The sequence below is a fragment of the Macaca thibetana genome, chromosome 14 (assembly GCF_024542745.1).
Source record: "Macaca thibetana thibetana isolate TM-01 chromosome 14, ASM2454274v1, whole genome shotgun sequence".
Lineage (NCBI taxonomy): Eukaryota > Metazoa > Chordata > Mammalia > Primates > Cercopithecidae > Macaca > Macaca thibetana.
This window is the reverse complement of record NC_065591.1, coordinates 11,112,972-11,135,559: the sequence shown is the minus strand read 5'-3', so window position 1 is coordinate 11,135,559 and position 22,588 is coordinate 11,112,972. Positions and strand designations below refer to the sequence as shown.

General features: G+C 50.0%; 1 protein-coding gene across 2 annotated transcripts in view; it reads left to right on the top strand.

Annotated features, from left to right (window-relative positions):
- Positions 1 to 14,977, top strand: part of SLC3A2 (solute carrier family 3 member 2) — a 30,681-nt gene extending 15,704 nt beyond the window's left edge. For both annotated transcript variants that reach the window (XM_050756900.1, XM_050756901.1), the window contains 9 exons: positions 7,258 to 7,686; positions 8,139 to 8,312; positions 9,159 to 9,250; positions 10,685 to 10,753; positions 10,860 to 10,918; positions 11,387 to 11,567; positions 11,675 to 11,818; positions 14,249 to 14,332; positions 14,441 to 14,977. In XM_050756900.1, the coding sequence (XP_050612857.1) occupies positions 7,258 to 7,686; positions 8,139 to 8,312; positions 9,159 to 9,250; positions 10,685 to 10,753; positions 10,860 to 10,918; positions 11,387 to 11,567; positions 11,675 to 11,818; positions 14,249 to 14,332; positions 14,441 to 14,803 (1,595 nt within the window). In that variant the 3' untranslated portion in view covers positions 14,804 to 14,977. The remainder of the gene's footprint in view (positions 1 to 7,257; positions 7,687 to 8,138; positions 8,313 to 9,158; positions 9,251 to 10,684; positions 10,754 to 10,859; positions 10,919 to 11,386; positions 11,568 to 11,674; positions 11,819 to 14,248; positions 14,333 to 14,440) is intronic.
- The last annotated feature ends 7,611 nt before the right edge of the window (positions 14,978 to 22,588 follow it).

Sequence of the window (22,588 nt, the reverse complement as noted above, 5' to 3'; positions counted from 1 at the left end):
AGATCGCGCCACTGCATTCAAACCTTGGCAACAGAGTAAGACACTGTCTCAGAAAAAAAAAAAACAACGAGATCCTCCCACGTTGGCCTTTCACAGTGCTGAGATTGCAGGCAAGAACCACCATGCCCAGCCATTTCAGTTTTTTTTTTTTTTTTGAGATAAGAGTCTTGCTCTGTAGCCCAGGCTGGAGTGTGGTGGTGTACTCTCAGCTCACTGCAAGCTCTGCCTTCCGGGTTCACACCATTCTCCTGCCTCAGCCTCCTGAGTAGTTGAGACTACAGGTGCCCGCCACCACGCCTAGCTAATTTTTTGTATTTTTCGTACAGACGGGGTTTCACTGTGTTAGCCAGGATGGTCTTGAACTCCTGACCTTGTGATCCACCCGCCTCGGCCTCCCAAAGTTCTGGGATTACAGGCATGAGCCCCACCGCATTTCAGTTTTTTTAAAAAAGAATTCATTAGCTGAGTGCAGTGGCTCATGCCTCTAATGCTAGCACTTTGGGAGGCAGATCAGTTGAACCCAGGGGTTCAAGACCAGCTTGGACAACATGGCAAAACCCTGTCTCTACCAAAAAAACCAAAAATTAGCCAGGCATGGTTGCATGCTCCTGTAATACCAGCTATTCAGGAGGTTGAGGTGGGACGATCACGAGGTCAGGAGTTCGAGACCAGCTTGGCCAACATGGCAAATCCCCATCTCTACTAAAAATACAAAAATTAGCCACGCACAGTGGCAGGTGCCTGTAATCCCAGCTACTTGGCTGAGGCAGGAGAATCGCTTGAACCTGGGAGTCGGAGGTTGCAGTAAGCTGAGATTGCACCACTGCACTACAGCCTTGGTGACAGAGCAAGATTCTGTCTCAAAAAAAAAAAAAAAGAAAGAAAAAGAAAAATGAAAGACGGGTGAGGTTAAGGAATTGAGCATTTGGAAGTCAAAGCATGGCTGAAATTAAAGCAGAGAAAGAGACTCCAACCAAAGCAGTTCACTTGGCAGTTACTATCTGAAGAACCGATGTCAGAATACTATTAATTGTTCCTATGAATCCTATAGGAGCGACACTGGCTGCTAAAGAAGAGAACTATCAGGCTTGTCTTAGTAAAAAGGCTGAAGAATGCAAAGTGGGGATAAAAGCCAGAAAGAGTGAAAGAAATAGAACCAAAGTCATCTCTTAGAAGAGAAATAAATGCACCATCTGAAAAGTATCCAGTATTCAAGTAAGTTAGACGAATGAACAACATTGCAGCAAGCCATTCTCTCAAATGCAACCAAATACTAAAAGATAAACACCAGAGAAATAGCAGGTCAATATGTGGAAAAGATGGGGCAGTACTTTTAACATGTTATCCTTGGATTAATGACATCAGATATTCAACTGATCAGAGACAGCAGTACTTAATCTCATCAAAAAAGCTAAGTAGCAATAAGAGACCTTAAAATGATCACTGAGGCCCTCCAACACCAGCTGTTTCTGCAGTCATGATTACACAATACTGCATCCTCATTTTCTCCCTCCCCTGGCCCTCCAAAACTCTGTCATCACACTCTTCGGAAGAGAGTCACGAAGCGCAGCCCACACTCAAAAGGTAGAGTTAAACTCTGTATCTCTGGGCAGAGGGAAGATCTACATAAATTATTTGAGACTCTTTCTCAAAAAAAAAAAAAAAGAAAAACAAACAAACAAAAATATATATATATATTAGCTGGGCATAGTGCAAGTACCTGTGGTCCCAGCTACTTGGGAAGCTGAGGTGGGAGGAACCACTTGAGGTGGGACGATTTCTTAAGCTGAGGAAGTTAAGGCTGTAGTAAGCCAAGATATATAAATTTTTCTAATTATAAAAGTAACACATGGGCCGGGCGCGGTGGCTCACGTCTGTAATCCCAGCACTTTGGGAGGCCGAGGCGGGTGGATCACGAGGTCAGGAGATCAAGACCATCCTGGCTAACACGGTGAAACCGTGTGTTTACTAAAAATACAAAAACCAACCAAACAAACAAAATTAACTGCACGTGGTGGCGGGTGCCTGTGGTCCTTAGGAGAATGGCGTGAACCCAGGGGGCGGAGCTTGCGGTGAGCTGAGATCGTGCCACTGCACTCCAGCCTGGGCGACCGAGTGAGACTCTGTCTCAAAAAAGAAATCCTTTTTAGATGTTTTTTGTTGTTTGTTTGTTTTTTCGTTTGTTTTTCGAGATGGAGTTTCCCTCTTATTGCCCAGGCTGGAGTGCAATGGCACAATCTAGGCGCTCACTGTAACCTCCGCCTCCCAGGTTCAAGCCATTCTCCTGCTTCAGCCTCCTCAGTAGCTGGGATTACAGGCACCCACTACCACGCCCAGCTCATTTTTGTATTTTTAGTAGAGACGGGCTTTCACCAGGTTGACCAGGCTGGTCTCAAACTCCTGACCTCAGGTGATCCACCTGCCTCGGCCTCCCAAAGTGCTGGGATTGCAGGCATGAGCTGCCACACCTGACCTGTTTGTTTTCAGATAGGGTCACTCTGTCAGCCAGGCTGGAATGCGATGGTGTGATTTTGATCATAGCTCACTGCTGTCTCGACCTGAGGGCTCAAGTGATCCTCCCACTTCAGCCTCCTGAGTAACTGGGACCACAGGGGTGAGCCACCATGCCTGGCTAATTTATTAATTTTTGTAGAGATGGGGTCTCCCTATGTTGCCAAGGCTGGTCTCAAACTACTGGGCTTAAGTGATCCTCCTGCCTTGGCTTCCCAGAGCAATGGGACTAAAGGCATGAGTCACCATACCTGGTCACTCCTTTTTACATGTTTGAGGAAAAATAAATGTGCTATTTTCAGGCTAAGATCAAGTAATCATAATGTGTTAGGAAGCATGTGACGGATTTTTGCCGCAGAGGGTTAGAAAGGAACTTTCTTTGTATACTTGGCCCTCTGCATTTCAGGGCTCCACCGCCATCTGCCTGTCTGAGTGTAAAGTGGACCTTATTGGCATCTGGACTGCCAAACTGCTTTCTTTCCTTTGCTTTGTCCCAGCCTTCTCTTAAAGGCTAAACTCTTGAAAAATTATATTCTTTGCATTCCTATAGTAAATATAAAGCTTTATGTCAACACATATGGCAGGATCTGAGGCTCTCTAGTCACCTCCGGTCCCTTTCTCTAGTCTTTTTCTCTGTAGTCTTTTTGTTTTCCTGTCCTCTATCTCCTAATTTATTAGTTTTTATTATTATATTTTATATTTTTTTTGAGACGGAGTTTTGTTCTTGTTGCCCAGGCTGGAATGCAATGGCGCGATCTTGGCTCACCGCAACCTCTGCCTCCTGAGTTCAAGTGATTCTTCTGCCTCAGCCTCCCGAGTAGCTGAGATTACAGGCAGGCGCCACCATGCCTGGCTAATATTTGTAATTTTAGTAGAGACGGGGTTTCACCATGTTAGCCAGGCTGGTCTTGAACTCCTGACCTCAATTGATCCGACTGCCTTGGCCTCCCAAAGCGCTGGGATTACAAGCGTGAGCCACAGTGCCTGGCAGTTTGTTTTATTTTGGTTGAACAGTTACAAGTCTTGGTTTGTTTTCCTGCAGTAACAGGTTCATCTTGATATGATACAGTGTTATTTAAATTCTTTTCCATTTTCCTGCCTTTGTCTTCACATGCTAGTTTTTTTCCGTTGTTTCTTTTTTCTTTTTTTTTGAGAGATAGTCTTGTTGTGTTGCCCAGGTTGCAGTGCAGTGGTACGATCTGGGCTCACTGCAACCTCTGCGTCATGGGTTCAAGTGATTCTCTCACCTCAGCCTCTTGAGTAGCTGGGATTACAGGTGCCCATCACCACAACTGGCAAATTTTTGTATTTTTATTACAGACAGGGTTTCACCACGTTGGCCAAGCTGGTCTTGAACTCCTGACCTCAATTATCTGCCTGCCTTGGCCTCCGAAAGTGCTGATTACAGGTGTGATCCACCACGCCTAGCCTGTTTAGTTGTTTCTAAGAAGGAAGATATTGGTTTTGATTGACATAGTTCATCCACTTATTTACCAACCACTTGCGAAGTGCCTATTATATGCTGCCTCTGAATGGGCAGGGAATAGGCAGGTTCATTGACAATAGCACAAGGCGCCTGCCACTTGTCTTCAAGGACAAAAAGACATCCAGACAAAGAAATGTAATAAACAAATGGGACATGATTGTAGCAGAGGCAGATGCATGGTGGAGGGAAAGTAATTTTGTCTGGGGAATTGAGAAAAGCTGTCACTTGAGCTAGATCTTGAATGAATAGGAACTCATGAGGTTGAGTGGACGAATAGGAAGTGCCAACAGCAGAGGTAGGGCATGTACAAGATGCAGAGGCCTGAAAAAGCCTGGTGTGTTGTGAGACTGGCAGGTGTTTCAAGGCTGATAAGGCTGGAGGATAGTGCCTGTGAAGCGGTGGTAGCTTATAAGATTGGAGAGGCAAGCTGTTATCCTCTTTATGCATGCAGAAGGAATTAACTTCAGGCCGGGCACGGTGGCTCATGCCTGTAATCCCAGCACTTTGGGAGGCTGAAGTGGGCAGATCACCTGAAATAGTTCAAGATCAGTCTGGCCAACCACGTGAAACCCCGTCTCTCCTAAAAATATAAAATTAGCCGGGTGTGGTGGTGCACGCCTCCTGTAATCCCAGCTACTGGGGAGGCTCAGGCAGAAGAATCGCTTGAACCTGAAAGGCAGAGGTTGCAGGGAGCTGAGATCGCGCCACTGCACTCCATGCTGGGTGACAGTGTGAGACCCTGTCTCAAAAAATAAAGGAATTGACTTGAGTCATTTGGAGCCATGAGGGTCTGTGAGTGAGATACTGTGTCATGTTGGACCATCTCAAAGACAGCTTCTGACCCCACAGTTCTCAACCTTGTTCTGAGGCCTTGCTCTGTCTCCTAGGCTGGCATGCAGTGGTGCCACCATGGCTCACTGCAGCCTCACAAACTCCTGAACTCAAGTGATCCTCCTGCTTTTGCTTCCCTTGAATGTTGGTACCTCATGGGATTACAGGGACACATCACCAGTCACAGATTTTTTTTTTTTTTTTTTTGAGGCAGAGTCTCACTCTGTCACCCAGGCTGGAGTGCAGCTGCGCAGTCTTGGCTCATTGCAACCTCTGCCTCTCGGGTTCAAGCGATTCTCATGCCTCACCCCTCCAAGTCTGAGACTACAGGCGCGTGCCACCATACCCAGTTAATTTTTGTATTTTTAGTGGAGATGGGGTTTCACCATGTTGGCCAGGCTGGTCACGAACTCCTGACCTCAAGTTATCTGCCACCCTCAGCCTCCCAAAGTGCTGGGATTACAGGTGTCAGCCACCACACCTGGCCTGTTAGTTTTTTTGAGGCAGAGTCTTGCTGTGTCACCCAGGCTGGAGTGCAGTGGCCCATTCTCGGCTCACTGCAACCTCTACCTCCTGGGTTCAAGGGATTCTCATGCCACAGTGTAAGAAGTGGGATTACAGGGATTAGCAGGTGGGATTACAGGTGTGAGGCACCATGCCCAGCCAGGCCCAGATAATTTTAAAATGTATTTATTTATTTATTTATTTATTTATTTATTTATTTATTTAGAAATTGGGTCTCAATATGTTGTCCAGGTTGGTCTTAAACTCCTGGCCTCAAGAAATCCTCCCTCCTTGGCCTCCTAAAGGGCTAGGTGACAGGCATGAGTCACACTGCGCCCAGCCTTGAGCATTTGTGCTCGAGATAAAGTCCATTCAGAACCTCTGGTTGGCACTTCTTATCCGGCACATGCAGGGCACCTTGGACCTCTTATCATCTTTGAGCACTGATCTGAACGCACTTGCTCGCCTTCTCCCAGGGGCTGCCCCCTGCACCCCTTGTTCCTAGGGTGGGGATGAGGATGGCTGCCTGGGGTTGCGGAGGGGACCAGCAGAAGATGATCCTTTTCTCTGTGCTATTACTTAAGACCTTGGCTTTTGCTTTCTTCCAAATACACAGCAATCTTGGCTTCCAGCCTAGGTGGGAAAGGGCGAAAGAACCGGTCTCCTCCAGCTCCTCTCTGAAAGTAGCCCAGCTGGCACTGTTTAGGAACGAGGAGTTCCTGAGAGTGTTGGCACCTCATGCTGTTGATGTCCGGTGGTTTCCTGCTGTGAACCTTTTCTCTGCCCCACTTCAATCCAAGGACCCTGTGGAGGGAATTCTAGGCTTCTTCAAAGCCTTTGCAGTATCAGCTGCCTCCAAGGCCTAACATAGTGAAGTGATAGGGAGACAGGACCGTGGTGGAGTTTGGGATGACCGTGATAGACCTTGCAAGGTGGGAAAGAGTCTGGCCATGGCATCTTCTGGTCTATTCTAGGAAGAAGGTGGATGCCTCTGAGACCTAGCTCTAGCTCTGTTATGTTCGTTACAGCCCTATCAGTCTCTTCTGGATTCCTAGGTGCCAAACATCTACGTGCTAGCAGCTGGGGTGGGGTAGGATAAGAAGCGGGGTGTCTACCTCAACTCTCCTGCCCAAACAGTTCATTTTAAAGTACTGTGAAGAAGACTGGATTCTTGTTAATTCAATAAAGTTAACAAAGCAAAGTATTGTAGTGAGTACACAATAAATAGTTGCTGCATGAGGAATTACTTGAAATAAATTCAAGATGAGTCTTGAAAAACGAGTGGGAGTAAGCCGTGTATGGAAGCAGAGGTCTAGCGCCAAGTCCCAGAGGCCTGAGAGGGCAAGCCTTGGTGGGAGAAAAGGCAGAAGTTGCGACTGGCTGCCTCTGACAGCGCAAGGAGCCATGCGAAGTTGGGAAAACCCGGCGGTGAACCAGGGGCAAATGGAGGATGGTGTTGGGGTAGTTACTAGCCTGCCGGAACGGAAGAAGAGGGGCCTCTGGGGGCGGTAAGGCTTAAAGGACACTGGAGGGGCCTCGGGATTTGGGCGAGGATCACAGGCCTCGTCCACTTAAAGGTGGCTCCGTGCCAAGCCTTCCTAGAGTCAGGTTGAAAAGAACCTTAGGTTTAGACAAGTTGGAGATGAGAAATTGGACGACGCAGGAAGTACTGTCGGAGGCGTGTTCCTGACTTTACTACCCTGAGCCGCCCACTGCTGGGGCAGTCCCCGAGGTTCCACCTTAAGGGGCGGGCCGGGGCGGGGCTCCGCTGCCCCTTCCCAGAGGCCGCGCCTGTTGCTGAGCAGATGCAGTAGCCGAAGCTCCGCGGAGGCACACAGGCCGGGAGACCGTTCTGGGTCCGAGGGTCCGGGCAGGGGTTGAGCCACCATCTGACCTCAAGCTTCGTCGTGTCGCCGGTTCTGCAGGCACCATGAGCCAGGACACCGAGGTGGATATGAAGGAGGTGGAGCTGAATGAGTTAGAACCCGAGAAGCAGCCGATGAACGCGGCGTCTGGGGCTGCCATGGCCGTGGTGGGAGCCGAGAAGAATGGTCTGGTGAAGATCAAGGTGGCGGAAGACGAGGCGGAGGCAGCAGCCGCCGCTAAGTTCACGGGCCTGTCCAAGGAGGAGCTGCTGAAGGTGGCGGGCAGTCCCGGCTGGGTACGTACCCGCTGGGTGCTGCTGCTGCTCTTCTGGCTCGGCTGGCTCGGCATGCTGGCGGGTGCCGTGGTCATAATCGTGCGGGCGCCGCGCTGTCGCGAGCTACCGGCGCAGAAGTGGTGGCACACGGGCGCCCTCTACCGCATCGGCGACCTTCAGGCCTTCCAGGGCCACGGCTCGGGCAACTTGGCGGGTGAGTGCAGCGCGCCGCCGCCCCGGGTGCCCCGGGTTGAATCTGGTGGCCTGTACCGACCCCCTCCCCTGTCCCCAGACGATCTAGATGGTTCTCCCCTCCATCCGGTACCGACGACCGTTCCCTCTTCCCCCACCCCCTCCCCGGCACATTGCCCTTCCCTCCTTTCTTTGAAGAAAGCCGACCCGCCCCTCACTCTGTCACGAGGGTGGGTGACTCAGCGTCCTCCCTCCCCGCGGCGCCAGAAGCCAGTTGCAACCGGTTTCTCAAGTAATGTGCAGGAGTCCTTACATCAGCTCCTCTGAGTCTCGTGATTCAGCCTCGCCTCCCCGTCACCCCCTCTCCCCCCTCCCCGCTCCCCGTCCCATCCTTAGGCTCTGGGAGAAGGGAGAGTAGAGAGGTCAGGGGCCCCTCAGAGGGGCCTCACCTGTTAACCCAGCCCCCCATTTCAGGTCTGAAGGGGCGTCTCGATTACCTGAGCTCTCTGAAGGTGAAGGGCCTTGTGCTGGGCCCACTTCACAAGAACCAGAAGGACGATGTCGCTCAGACCGACTTGCTGCAGATCGACCCCAATTTTGGCTCCAAGGAAGATTTTGACAGTCTCTTGCAATCGGCTAAAAAAAAGAGTGGGTATCTTGGGGTTCCCAAGGAAACAGCTAGAAAGGACTTGGCCAGAGGAAAAGTAGGATAGAACTTTTGTCTCGTTTCCTCCTAACTAGCTCTGAGTTTTCCTAAAGCAGGTAGAGGGGAGATTTGTTAGTCTTCAGCCCAAAATGGATTTGTCCAGTCGTTTGGGGGCTTTCTATTTGGCTGTGGGATCTTGAGCAGGTCATTTAACTTCCGGGCTTTAGTGCCTTTATTTGCAAAATGTAGATATTTACTAAACCAGTGGTTTTAAACTTGTAAAACAGTAGGTTCTTTGCGGGGGAAGAATCCCAAATATTGTTTTACAACTCAGTATAGACACATGTTTAAAAAGGTTCACTTTGGGAGTGGGGAACACAGGGGCCACTTCTCTGCACTATAAACTTTCTGCCTTCCAATATCTTTTTTTTTTTTTTTTTTTTGAGATGGAGTCTCACTCTGTCGCCCAGGCTGTAGTGCAGTGGAACGATCTCAGCTTACTGCAGTCTCCTCCTCTGGGGTTCAAGCGATTCTCGTGCCTCAGCCTCCTGAGTCGCTGGGACTACAGCCATGTGCCACCACACCGGGATAATTTTTATATTTTTAGTAGAGACGATTTTCACCATGTTGACCGGGCTGGTTTTGAACTCGCCTGGCCTGCCTTCCAGTATCTTAAGGCCCGCCCTTGCTCACATCTGTTTCAATGGAATGAATTTTGCCAGGGTTTAAATTCAAGTTTTTGTACCAAATAATAGATAGGAAACACTCAGTGACTTACATTTGTGATTTCCTTGTTTCCCCTTAACTCATAGACTGTCTCATAACTGCGTCTTCCTCCATTATTCTAGGCATCCGTGTCATTCTGGACCTCACTCCCAACTACCGGGGTGAGAACTTGTGGTTCTCCACCCAGGTTGACAGTGTGGCCACCAAGGTGAAGGTGAGTGTTGGAGCTGATGGCTGGTGGAAGTCAGATGCTGGGGCTGGAATGGTCCTTTCACAGCAAGCCCTGTAGAACCAGCCTGGCTGCAGCTGAGGGTCCGTTTGCTCCTTGGGACCAAGCAGGAATGCCTCCTCCTATAGCCAAAGGATAGGCCAACAGCACATCTGTTTTTCTTGTTCCTTTTCTGACCTCTTATTTTTCTTATTTCCTTGACTCTGAGGATGAGACAGTGACAGGAAGGGACCTTCTCAGATGTCAGTCTGGAAGTTTGATTTTTCTTTCTTTTGGGAGAGGAAGCCCTTTCTCTGTGGGAATCCTGTCCTGACTGGTTTCCCAGTTCTTGTTTGATGTATTTGGAATAGAGCCCAGTCTGAAATGATAAGCACTGGGGTACTCTGTGTCTGGGACTGTGCCAAGGATTTTATAGATGTTTTCCAATTCCCTGTATAACCAGCAAGGTATCTAATTTGCCATAGGCTCAGATCTATGCTCAGCAGGCTAGGAGTAGGACTTCGAATGTTACCCTAGCTCCTGATGTCTGGGTGCTCGGACACTGACATGTTCCGCATGGGTAGAACAAAAATGGAAGCAGATACTGACCCTGCTGGTAGCTGTGATTCTAAGATAGAAGTCTAGACTCCCAGCATTTGGGTAGGACCCTGGGATCATCCAGTTTAGGCCTTGCCATTTACTAGGGGACCTGTTAAAAGATGCTGATGAGGGAATGTTTTTGGATGGTTTGGCGTGAGGGTCTCAGATGGAAATGGAGACCAGAGGAGAGGGTACATGGCCCAGAGAAAGGGAAGAATAGGAGAGTGAGGGTGAAGTTCTGTGGTGTGTGCAGGATGACTGCCAGGATTCCATTCTGCAGCACTGGCCTCTTGTCAAATCTAAACTGCCCTGGGGCTGTGCTTTGAATTTCAATCTTTCATCCTTGGCCTTGCTCTGAGCAGCTATTGTGCTCACACCTTCCCCAGACCTCAGGAAACTGGGAGAGGGGCCATCTTGACTGACATTTTAGATCCTGTCTGCTGCTCACTGATTGTGAATGACCGTGGATGTGTCTCCTTGCTTCTCTGTTTCTTCATCTCTAAAATAGATACACTAACATTCCAATGCTAAGTGTTAAACGAAGTTTTGTTTATGGATGTACTTTTTCTCTGGTTCCTTTTCTGTAGCTTTCAAAGGTGAAGCTGTGTGATTTGCCAGAGGCAAGAATAGAGAACTAAAATGCTGTAGCACTAAGAAAATCAGTGGAAGGGTAGAACTGGAAGGGTCCAAAGGCTAAACCTTTGTAGTGCAGGTGGGGAAGACAGAGCTCTCCCCAGCTCCCGGGGAAGTGTGGGGTGGGTGAGGTTTAGTGTGGGCTGGAATTTTCTGAGCCTTTTCCTAAGAACTGATGTCTGTCCTCGATTCTTCTGTCCCGTATAGGATGCTCTGGAGTTTTGGCTGCAAGCTGGCGTGGATGGGTTCCAGGTTCGGGACATAGAGAATCTGAAGGTGAGTTCCCTTTCCACATTAGGGACAAAGCTTGGGCGAGAACAGAGGGACTCAGCCAGAGCCTAGTAATATTCCCTGTTCCTTGATTCTACTTTTTTCTTTCTAGGATGCATCCTCATTCTTGGCTGAGTGGGAAAACATCACCAAGGGCTTCAGTGAAGATAGGTGGGTGCGGGTGCCATTCTGCTGACTGAGTTCCATTGTGGGAACCCCTCAGTGGAGTGCTAGGCCTAAGAAGGGGGGATTCCTAGTCTAGAGAACTTTCTTTACCTTTATTCTTTCTTTCTTTCTTTTTTTTTTTGAGACGAAGCTTCGCTCTTGTTGCCTGGGCTGGAGTGCAATGGCACGATCTCAGCTCACCGCAACCTCCGCCTCCCAGGTTCAAGTGATTCTCCTCCCTCAGCCTCCCGAGTAGGTGGGATTACAAGCATGTGCCACCACGCCCGGCTAATTTTTGTATTTTCAATAGAGACGGGGTTTCTCCATGTTGGTCAGGCTGGTCTCGAACTCCTGACCTCAGGTGATCGCCTGCCTCAGCCTCCCAAAGTTCTGGGATTACAGGCGTGAGCCACTGCGCCCGGCCCCATTCTTTCTTTCTTATACTAACCTTGACCCCCTCCCTCCCTTCTGCAGGCTCTTGATTGCAGGGACTAACTCCTCCGACCTTCAGCAGATCGTGAGCCTACTCGAATCCAACAAAGACTTGCTGTTGACCAGCTCATACCTGTCTGATTCCAGCTTTACTGGGGAGCATACAAAATCCCTAGTCACACAGTATTTGAATGCCACTGGCAATCGCTGGTGCAGCTGGAGTGTGAGTACCATGCTGGTGGGAAAGGGGGCAGATGGGAGAAGAAAGCGTTGCTGGGAGACGGAGGCAGAGGTGGGTTATGGGGCTCACCGGAGTGTCTCTCCCTGTAGTTGTCTCAGGCAGGGCTCCTGACTTCCTTCTTGCCGGCTCAACTTCTCCGACTCTACCAGCTGATGCTCTTCACCCTGCCAGGGACCCCTGTTTTCAGCTACGGGGATGAGATTGGCCTGAAGGCAGCTGCCCTTCCTGGACAGGTACTGCTTGTTGTCTGTCTATCACAGGGAGGTTGTTTCTCCATCTTATGATGATTCTGGGGATGGCGGCAGATAGACGTGAGCCTTGGGGTGAAAACGCATTTGATTCCTAGTCAGTATTTGGGTAGCTGTGTGACTTTGGGCAGATTATTTTACCTTTCTGAATTTTGGTCATCCCTTGTGTTACTGCATTTCTTGAAGGGTGATTAGCATTAAATGAGGGCATGTTTTTAATGGTAATTCCTGGTACCTGGCAGATGTTTGCTATGGTAGTCACCATTCATTTATTCATTCCTTTATTCTTTGGACAGTGGGTACTGTGCTAGACTCTGTGCCCTCGGAAGCTCATAGCTTAGTGAGGGAGCCAGACAAATAAGTAGAGAAGTACATGGCAGTGGCTGGGCACAGTGGCTCACGCCTGTAATCCTAGCACTTTGGGAGTCCAAAGCGGGTGAATCACCGTAGGTCAGGAGTTCAAAACCAGCCTGGCCAACATGGTGAAACCCAGTCTCTACTAAAAATACAAAAATTAGCCAGGCGTGGTGGTGCATGCCTGTAGTCCCAGCTACTCAGGAGGCTGAGGCAGGAGAATCACTTGAACCAGGAGGCAGAGGTTGCAGTGAACTGAGATTGCGCCACTGCACTTCAGCCTGGGTGACAGAGCAAGACTCCTTCTCAAAAAAAGAAAAGAAAAGAAAAAGAAAGAAATACATGGTGGGATACTACTACAAAGGCATTCGCAAGCTTTGGACACAGGGTTACTGTTGATGCCCGACTTTTTTTTTTTAAAGACAGCATTTCACTATGTTGCCCAGGCTGGAGTGCAGTGGCATGATCTTGGTTCACTGCAGCCTCCGCCTCCCAGGCTGAAGTGATCATCCCACCTCAGCCTTCTGAGTAGCTGGGATATGTACCATAGATAGGTGTGTGCCACCATGCCCAGCTAATCTTTTTTTGGAGACAGGGTCTTGCTCTGTTGCTCAGGCTAGATTCCAGTGGTGCGATTATGTCTCACTGCAACTTCTGCCTCCCAGCTTCCCAAGTAGCTGGGAATACAGGCACACACCACCACACTCAGCTAATTTTTGTAGAGACAGGGTTTCACTGTTGTTGCCCAGGCTGGTCTCCAACTCCTGGGCTCAATTGATCTGCCTGCCCTGACCTCCCAAAGTGCTGGGACTACAGGTGTGAGCCACTGTGCCTGGCCACAGCTAATTATTAAAATCTGTAGAGGTGTGGTCTCACTGTGTTGCCCAGGCTGGTCTCAAACTCCTGGGCGCAAGTGATCCTCCCACCTTGGCCTCCCAAACTGCTATGATTACAGGTGCGAGCCACTGCACCCTGCCATCAGCACGATGTTTATAGAACCAGTTATTCATTTATTCCACAGATGTTTATAGAATAATTTTTATCTGTTACGCTGAGGATACAGCATTGCACAAGAGAGCTGGAGGTGGTTAGATAACTAGATATGCCTAAATAAAATGCCAGCTGCTGATCAGTGCTATGCAAAAGAAGGCAGGGTAAGTAGCCTAGAGACTAGGGGATGATAGGGCTTGTTTTATAGAGAGCAGCCATGGGAGACCTGGTAAGATAACCAAGCAGATACCTGAGGGAAGTGAGAGAGCTGGCTGGCAGTCATCTGGGAGCTCTCGGCTGGGGCGCAACAGTGTATGTGTGAGGACCCTGAGGTGGGAGCCTGCCTCACTCATGCAGCAGAAGTTAGCCAGGCTGGGCGTGGTGGCTCATGCCTGTAATCCCAGCACTTTGGGAGGCCAAGGTGGGTGGATCACCTGAGGTCAGGAGTTCGAGACCAGCCTGGCCAACATGGTGAAACCCTGTCTTTACTAAAAATACAAAAAAATTAGCGGGGTGTGGTGGCGAGCACCTATAGTCAACTACTCGGGAGGCTGAGGCAGGAGAATCGCTTGAACCCAGGAGGCAGAGGTTGCAGTGAGCCAAGATCGAGCCACTGCACTCCAACCTGAGCAGAGCGAGACTCCGTCTCAAAAAAAAAAAAAAAAGCCAGACATGAGTAGGGGAGGTTATATATCGATGAGGATGGGAATGGGAAGAGGGATAAGGGACAGTGGGCCCAGGGCTTTTTTTTTTGAAACAGGGTCTCACTCTGTTGCCCAGGCTGGAGTACAGTGGTGCAGTCATGGCTCACTGCAAGCTCAAATTCCTGGGTTCAAGTGATCCTCCCTCCTCAGCCTCCCCAGTAGCTGGGACTATAGGGACACTACACCCAGCTAATTTTTTAAAATTTTGTAGTAGAGATCAGGGCTCATTATTTTGCTGAGGCTGGTTTCAAATGCCTGGGCTCAAGCGATCCTCTTGCCTTGGGCTTCCAGAGTGCTGGAATTACACATGTGAGCCCCCATGCCTGACCCCAGGCCTTTTTTAAGTCCTATTTTCTCTGCATTTCAGCCTGTGGAGGCTCCAGTCATGCTGTGGGATGAGTCCAGCTTCCCTGACATCCCAGGGGCTGTAAGTGCCAACATGACTGTGAAGGTAAGAGTTTTCGATGGGTAGAACATGACCAGGGGAGGCGGCCGGGCTTGTAGAGGTCTGTACCGGGGAACCTCTCACATGCTTCCGCTATGTGTTTATCATTCTTAGGGCCAGAGTGAAGACCCTGGCTCCCTCCTTTCCTTGTTCCGGCAGCTGAGTGACCAGCGGAGTAAGGAGCGCTCCCTATTGCATGGGGACTTCCATACGTTCTCCTCTGGGCCTGGACTCTTCTCCTATATCCGCCACTGGGACCAGAATGAGCGTTTTCTGGTAGTGCTTAACTTTGGGGATGTGGGCCTCTCGGCTGGGCTGCAGGCCTCCGACCTGCCCGCCAGCGCCAGCCTGCCAACCAAGGCTGACCTTGTGCTCAGCACCCAGCCAGGCCGTGAGGAGGGCTCCCCGCTTGAGCTGGAACGCCTGAAACTGGAGCCTCACGAAGGGCTGCTGCTCCGCTTCCCCTATGTGGCCTGACCCCAGCCTGACGTGGACCCACTACCCTCCTTTCCTTCCTAGACCCTTTGGGTTCTGGTTTTTCTCTTTTTTCCCCTTTTTTAAAAAACAACAACAAAACGGTTGCAGATGATAAATGAACCCCCAAATAGGGTGTTTTCTGCCTTCAAATAAAAGTCCACCCCTGCCTGGTGAGGTCCTGTCTTCCCTCTGCATCTCTCATAGCAGGGATTTCTCTCCTTCCTCCCCTCCCATGAGTCTGCTGCTCCAACTACTTCGTTATTTACGTAGGGACCAAGGCCCAGAGAAGGGGGTCCTCCCAAAGTCAACAGCATGGAGGTGTCAGGGCTGGGATAGCACCCGTGCCTCACCCACGCCGGGCCACAGGGCTCTCTGGACATCCTCGGTCTTGCCGACTGTTAACTTCATCTCCCTCAGCAAAGGGCTCTATCTAGACAAACATAGTTAATTTTCCTGTTTTTGCAGACTCGGCCTTTCACGGAGGGTAGGGGTGTGATGGTCTGGTTTTTAAAAGGTATTTCTAAAGGATACTAGAAGTCATGCGTTCAAGAATTTGTTGAACACTCAGCACATGTCAGAAACTATCCCTGTTCTGGGGTCACAGCAGGGAACACAGTACAAAAATTCCTTCCTCCTTGAGGCTGATACTCTTGTGGGGAGCAAAGAAAAAAACACAGCAGTTGTAGTGCGGTGGATACGGTGACAGTGTTTTTATGGAGGAAAAAGTAAAACAGGAAAGGTGTTTCAGGGTGGAGGGGGGCCAGAGGAGGCCTCACCAAGGAGGTGATGTGTGAGTAAAGGCCTAATAAGTGAGGGAGTTCACCTGGTGAGTATCTGGGGAAGGGGCTTCCTGGGACCGAGGGGTGGGAGCCTGGCTGATATGAGTGAGAAGAGGAGTAAGGGATGAAGTCTCGTCGGAGTGGGCAGATCATGACAGTTGTAATAAGGTGGTCACACAGGGTGCAGAGAGTTTGGCAGCCTACACGGTTGGAAGGCATGGTCCCCACTAGTCTGTCCTCACTTCAATACCAGCTGCAAGTTCGGGCTGCCCATGACCACCTTCAGTAGGTAATAGACTAGAGTGACTCACAGAACTCAGGAAGGTATCGGGATTATGGTTTTATTACAGCAAAAGCATGCCCAGAACCAGCCAAAGGATGAGAGGCCTGGGGCAGGGTCGGAGGGAGGTAAACAGGAAGCTTCCTGCTGTCTTCTTGCAATGGAGTCCTGGTACCTCTTCCCGGCCATGATGGAGGTACAACCAGGGAAGCTCACTTGATCCTTGGGTGTGCCGAATTCCCTTGGTGCTTAATCACATAGTGCTCTGTGGCTGACCTTTAGTCTTCAGCCCCTGCGGGGATTTTGGGCTAAGGCCTTTAGTTGTCTCCATTTCCCCCAGAGGTTGCCTGTCCCCAAAGCTCACTTCTATTAGGACATTCCATGGGTCTAGAAGGCACTTACCAGTAGCCGAGGGTAAAGGCCAGACTTCCAAGTAAGATTAATTCTTCACTACCCATAGGGTCTGAGGGAGTGGAATGGGAGTTGTTGGAGGGTTTTGAGCGGAGTGACATGGTCTCACTTGGAATTTAACAGACTCACTGGCTGTTACTAGCCAGCAAGCAGGGAGGCCAGTTAAGATGGTTTGTTCCTGCAACCTAGAATACTTTTTAGGATGGTAGTAGTGCAGGTGGTAAGAAGTATTTGGGTCCTGTATTTTTATTAGAGATGGGGTTTCACCGTGTTAGCCAGGATGGTCTCGATCTGCTGACCTTGTGATCCACCCGCCTCGGCCTCCCAAAGTGCTGGGATTACAGGCCACCGCACCCGGCTGGTCCTGCATTTATTTTGCAAGCAGATCCGCAGTATTTGCTGTGGGATCCTGTTGCAGTACTAGTGATCTGCGCAGGCCTCGTGGCCCTTGGGGTTAGTTTGGCTCTCAGCTTTCTCACAGAAAAGAAAGCCGGCTGGGCGCAGTGGCTCATGCCTGTAATCCCAGCACCTTGGGAGGACAAGGCAGTTGGATCACCTGAGGTCAGGAGTTCAAGAACAGCCTGACCAATATGGTGAAACCCCATCTCTACTGAAAATACAAAAGTTAACTGGGCGCGGTGGTGGGCACCTGTAATCCCAGCTACTCGGGAGGCTGAGACAGGAGAACTTGAACCTGAGAGGTGGAGGTTGCGGTGAGCAAGATCGCACCACTGCACTCTAGCCTGGGCAGCAGAGCGAGACTCAGTCCTGGGGGGGAAAAAAAAAAAAGAATGCAGGTCACTGGTGCAGGCTTCACTTTCCATGGGCTGTGTCCTGGAGTGGGCCTGGGCCTCTGAGGGTTTCCTGGTGTAGGGGAGAGATCAAGACATTAAAAGACCCAAATTAAGGCCCAGGATCCTGAGGCTGTCAGAGCACAGTTCCTGAGAAGACACCCAGCCTGCTGGGCCTTGGCTTCCCTCTGCCTAGGGTTTCCCTTCTCTCAGTAACTGCCCCACCTTCTGGCTCTTCCCCGCTCTGGGCCTCTTCCTGAGGCTCCCCACCCTTCCCTGGTCATGTCCTTTCCCAGGGTCCCAGCTCCAGCCCTCCCTTTTCTCCTTCCTCTGCCTCCTGGACTCCCCTCTTAGACAGTTTTTATCATGGTGCTGTTATGGATGGAGCCTCGTTATGGTTATATGCTTATTTAATTTTCATCGTAACCACTAGACCACCAGGGAGATTTTCACTTAAGAAAAATATAGTAAGACCAGGTGGTGGCTCATGCTTGTAATCCTAGCACTTTGGAAGGCTGAGGTCAGAGGGTTTCTTGAGGCTGGGAGTTTGAGGCCAACCTGGGCAACATAGTGAGACCCCTGTCTCTATTTAAAAAAAAAAATTAGCTGGGCATGGTTGCATGTGCCTGTAGTCCCAGCTACCCTGGAAGCTAAGGCGGCAAGATCACTTGAACTTTGGAGGTTGAGGCTGCAGTGAGGTATGATTGTACCACTGCACTCCAACCTGGGTGACAGAGTGAGACTCTTGTCTCAAAAAAAAAAAAAAAAAAAGTAAGATACATGACATAAAATTTACTATTTTATTTATTTATTTATTTTTGAGATGGAATCTTGCTCTTTCACCGAGGCTGGAGTGCAGTGGTATCTGGACTCACTGCAACCTCCACCTTCCGGGTTCGGGCGCTTCTCCTGCCTCAGCCTCCTGAGTAGCTGGGATTTACAGGTGCCCGCCACCATACCCAGCTAATTTTTACATTTTTAGTAGAGACGGTTTCATCATGTTGACCAGGCTGGTCTTGAACTTGTGACCTCACCTACCCTCCTTGGCCTCCCAAAGTGCTGGAATTACAGGCATGAGCCACTGTGCCCAGCCGTTAGCAAGCATGTTTGAGTTACTGCTCTGTCTCTGGTACCATCCTCAACTTTCTGGGTACAGGGGTGAACAAGACCCTGTTTTCTAACCTTAGAGCAGGTCAGTGTTTCCCAAGTGTGCTGAGTTGTGCCTGAGGGCAATGATTAGAAATAAAAGCCTTGGCCTCCCGCAGTGACTCATGCCTGTAATTCCACGATTTCCAACCTCCAAAGGACCAAATGCTTGACGTGACAAGCACTGAGACCCTCTCTTAAGGGTTAAGGGCATCACAAACTGAGAACAATGTAACAAGTCATTGGTTTAATGACTTTCACTTTTAAGTCATTATGACACACCTAGGAGGACTGTGGGGACCCTGTTTATGGAGGCTGAGGGCTCAGAGAAGTAAAGGGACCTTTCTAGACACAGCAGTGGAGCTGCTGTTCGGACCCAGGCCTTAGTACCACAGTCAAGCCCCATGTGCCAATGGACTTGGTCCTTCCTGGGATCTGTGGCCAATTACCTGCCTTTGGATCATGGGTCAGGGTGGACATCTCTGTCAGCCTGAGCCATTCTTCTGGTTCCAATTGATGTGCTACATGTTGGGGACATAAACGAACCTAAAATACTGTCCTGCTGATCTGACCTTCACTGATGGGGAGTGAAAGCAGATGTGTAAGTAATCGGTGCTGAGATAAAGGCTGTAGAGCGGCCGGGCGTGGTGGCTCACGCCTGTAATCCCAGCACTCTGGGAGGCCGAGGCGGGCGGATCGCAAGGTCAGGAGATCGAGACCATCCTGGCTAACACGGTGAAACCCCATCTCTATAAAAATACAAAAAATTAGCCGGGTGTGGTGGCGGGCGCCTGTAGTCCCAGCTGCTCGGGAGGCTGAGGCATGAGAATGACGTGAACCCGGAGGCGGAGCTTGCAGTGAACCAAGATCGTGCCACTGCACTCCAGCCTGGGTGACCAGCAAGACTCCGTCTCAAAAAAAAAAAAAAAGGCTGTAGAGCACCAGGCCCCGTGATGGACGGAGGAGGAGTTTAACCCCAGAGGGATCAGGGAAAGCTTCTTGGAGCCTTCATGTGAGCTGAGATTGAGGCACTAGTAGGCATTGACGTTATGCATGTGAAGGAAAAGGCCACCGGGTAAGGCAACATTATGCACCACTGCTCAGTTGAGACAGCCTGATGAGTGTGAGGAACTGTAACTGGGACATAAAGCATGATTTTGGACAACTTGGGAGAGTGGTGAGAGCCAACCAGAGGCTGAAGCACAAAGGGCTTTAACAGCCATGGCTCAAGTTGTCTGTACTTTACCCCATCATAACCACATTAGTGGTCCCCAGCCTGGTTATGCAGAATCCTCTGGAAAAAATTTTCCCATCCAACTTACACCAAATCAGAATTTTCAAGGGGGATATGCCGTGAATCTCCAAGGGTGTGAGCTTGGAAGTTTATTTTATTTTTTATTTTATTATTTTATTTTATTACTCTTTTTGAGAAGGAGTCTTCTGTCGCCCAGGCTGGAGTGCAGTGGCGCAATCTCAGCTTGCTGCAACCTCTGCCTCCCGGGTTCAAGCGATTCTCCTGCCTCAGCCTCCCAAGTAGCTGGGATTATAGGTGCTTGCCATCATGTCCTACTCAATTTTTGTATTTTTTTAGTAGAGACAGGTTTCACCATGTTCAGGCTGGTCTCACTCAAACTTCTGACCTCAGCTGATCCACCCGCCTTGGCCTCCCAAAGTTCTGGGATTACTGGCATGGACCACTGCGCCTGGCTGAAAGTTTATTTTTAGCCACCTTCCCCAAATTATTCTTAGAGCAGGTCAGTGTTTCCCAAGTTTGCTGAGTTATGCCCAAGGGCAATGATTAGAAATAAAAGCCTTGGCCTCCCGTGGTGGTTCACGCCTGTAATCCCAGCACTTTGGGAGGCCGAGGCGGGCAGATCCTGAGGTCAAGAGATGGAGACCATCCTGGCCAACATGGTCAAACCCTGTCTCTTCTACAATAGCAAAAATTAGCCGAGCATGAAGCAGGAGAAATGCTTGAACCCTGGAGGCGGAGGTTGCAGGTTGCAGTGAGCCAAGATTGTGCCACTGTACTCCAGTCTGGCGACAGATCGAGACTCCATCTCAAAAAAAAGAAAGAAAGAAAGTCTTGAATTTTTCTCCTGGATGTTCTGATTCAGAAGGTCTGGGATGGGACACTAGAATCTATGTAACAAGCTCAGATAAGAACAAGAGAAAGAACAAAAAAAGAACAAGAGGTTGGGCGCGGTGGCTCACGCCTGTAATCCCAGCACTTTGGGAGGCCAAGGTGGGCAGATCACGAGGTCAGGGAATCGAGACCATCCTGGCTAACATGGTGAAATGCTGTCTCTACTAAAAATATAAAAAAATTAGCCGGGCGAGGTGGCGGGCTCCTGTAGTCCCAGCTACTCAGGAGGCTGAGGCAGGGGAATGGTGTGAACCTGGGAGGTGGAGCTTGCAGTTAGCCGAGATTGTGCCACTGCACTCCAGCCTGGGTGACAGAGCGAGACTCCCTCTCAGAAGAAAAAAAAAAAAAAAAAAAAAAAAAGTAGCTGAGGGTGGAAAAAGCTGATCAGCTCCGTGCAGATACGCTGGGTGCCCTTATCCTTGCAGGTGGAGGTTTCCAGCAGGGTAGAGTCTACAGCTCAGCAGAGGGCAAGATCTGGGAGCCCTGGGGGTAGAGGTGGGGGATTTGCCATGAGGATAAATGATGTGTGTGGGTGGAGAAGGGCGGAAGGGTGAGATTGGAGCCCTGAGGACTGGCAACATCTATAGACGAGAGACAGTTGAAGAGAGACCCATATAGAAGGCAGAGAACAGAGCCTGGGACTAGGGCTAGGAAGACAAGAAGAGGCCAGTTGGTATTGGTAGAACTGTCCCAGGTGGCCTTCAGATTTGCTGACAAGGAGAGCATCCGTGGTTTCCGGGTGATCTTCTCCAGAGCACTTCCAAGGGAACGTGGAGAAATTGATTTTTTTAATTTGAGGGGTGAGAGGGATTTGTACATGTTTCTAGATAGTATCAGTTGGAGCACCTGGCTTTCTTTTTTTTTTTTTTTTTTTTTTTTTTGAGACGGAGTCTCGCTTTGCCACCCAGGCTGGAGTGCAGTGGCGCGATCTCGGCTCACTGCAAGCTCCACCTCCTGGGTTCAAGCAATTCTCCTGCCTCAGCCTCCCGAGTAGCTGGGACTACAGGCGCCTGCCACCATGCCCAGCTAATTTTTTGTATTTTTAGTAGAGACGGGGTTTCACTGTGTTAGCCAGGATGGTCTCGATCTCCTGACCTCGTGATCCGCCTGCCTTGGCCTCCTAAAGTGCTGGGATTACAGGTGCGAGCCACCGCGCCCAGCCGGAGCACCTGGTTTTCTGAAGCAGCAAAATAATTTATTGGAAGGCCACCAGGAACTGCCAAGAGGAAGCAGGACCAGACTTGGAAAATGGGCAGGAAGCAAGCGCCAAGAAGCAGGAAGTACAATTGTCTTTTAACTGGAACAGCCTGGGATGCTGTCGCCAGGAGACATTCTGCCAAGATGTGTGTGGCTGGGCACAAAGGCGTGCTGCATGAAGGTATTGGCCACCCTGGGTGGGATGTGGGTGGTGCTGAAATTCAGAACATGTTCCATTTGCAATGGCCCTTGCGTGTCCCGAGTTCAAGGACAAAGGGGGATCACCTTTTACTTCTTACAAAGGGCTCTCTCCACTGTAATCCCAGCTACTCAGGAAGCTGAGGTGGGAGGACTGTCTGAGGCCAGGAGTGTGAGACCAGCCTGGGCAACATAGCGAGACGACGTCTCTACAAAAAATAAAAGAAATAGGCCGGGCGCGGTGGCTCAAGCCTGTAATCCCAGCACTTTGGGAGGCCGAGACAGGCGGATCACGAGGTCAGGAGATCGAGACCATCCTGGCTAACACAATGAAACCCCGTCTCTACTAAAAATACAAAAAAATTAGCCGGGCGAGGTGGCGGGCGCCTGTAGTCCCAGCTACGTAGGGAGGCTGAGGCAGGAGAATGGCGTAAACCCGGGAGGCGGAGCTTGCAGTGAGCCGAGATAGCGCCACTGCACTCCAGCCTGGGCGACAGAGCGAGACTCCGTCTCAAAAAAAAAATAAATAAAAATAGAAAAATAAAATAAAATAAAATAAATAGCCTGGCATGGTGGCACATGCCTGTAGTCCCAGCTGCTTGGGAGGCTGAGGTGGGAGGATTGCTTGAGCTGGGGAGATTGAGGCTGCTGTGAGCCATGATTATACCACTGCACTCCAGCCTAGGCGACAGAGTGAGTCCCTAAATCTAAAAAACAACAAACGACTCCATCCAGTTGCCAAATCATGCACCCATGATTCTGTCACTGCTCTGCTGGGACACCCTTTTAATATTCACACAATGATGCTGATGTGGTCAGTCTGGCCCTAGAAATAAA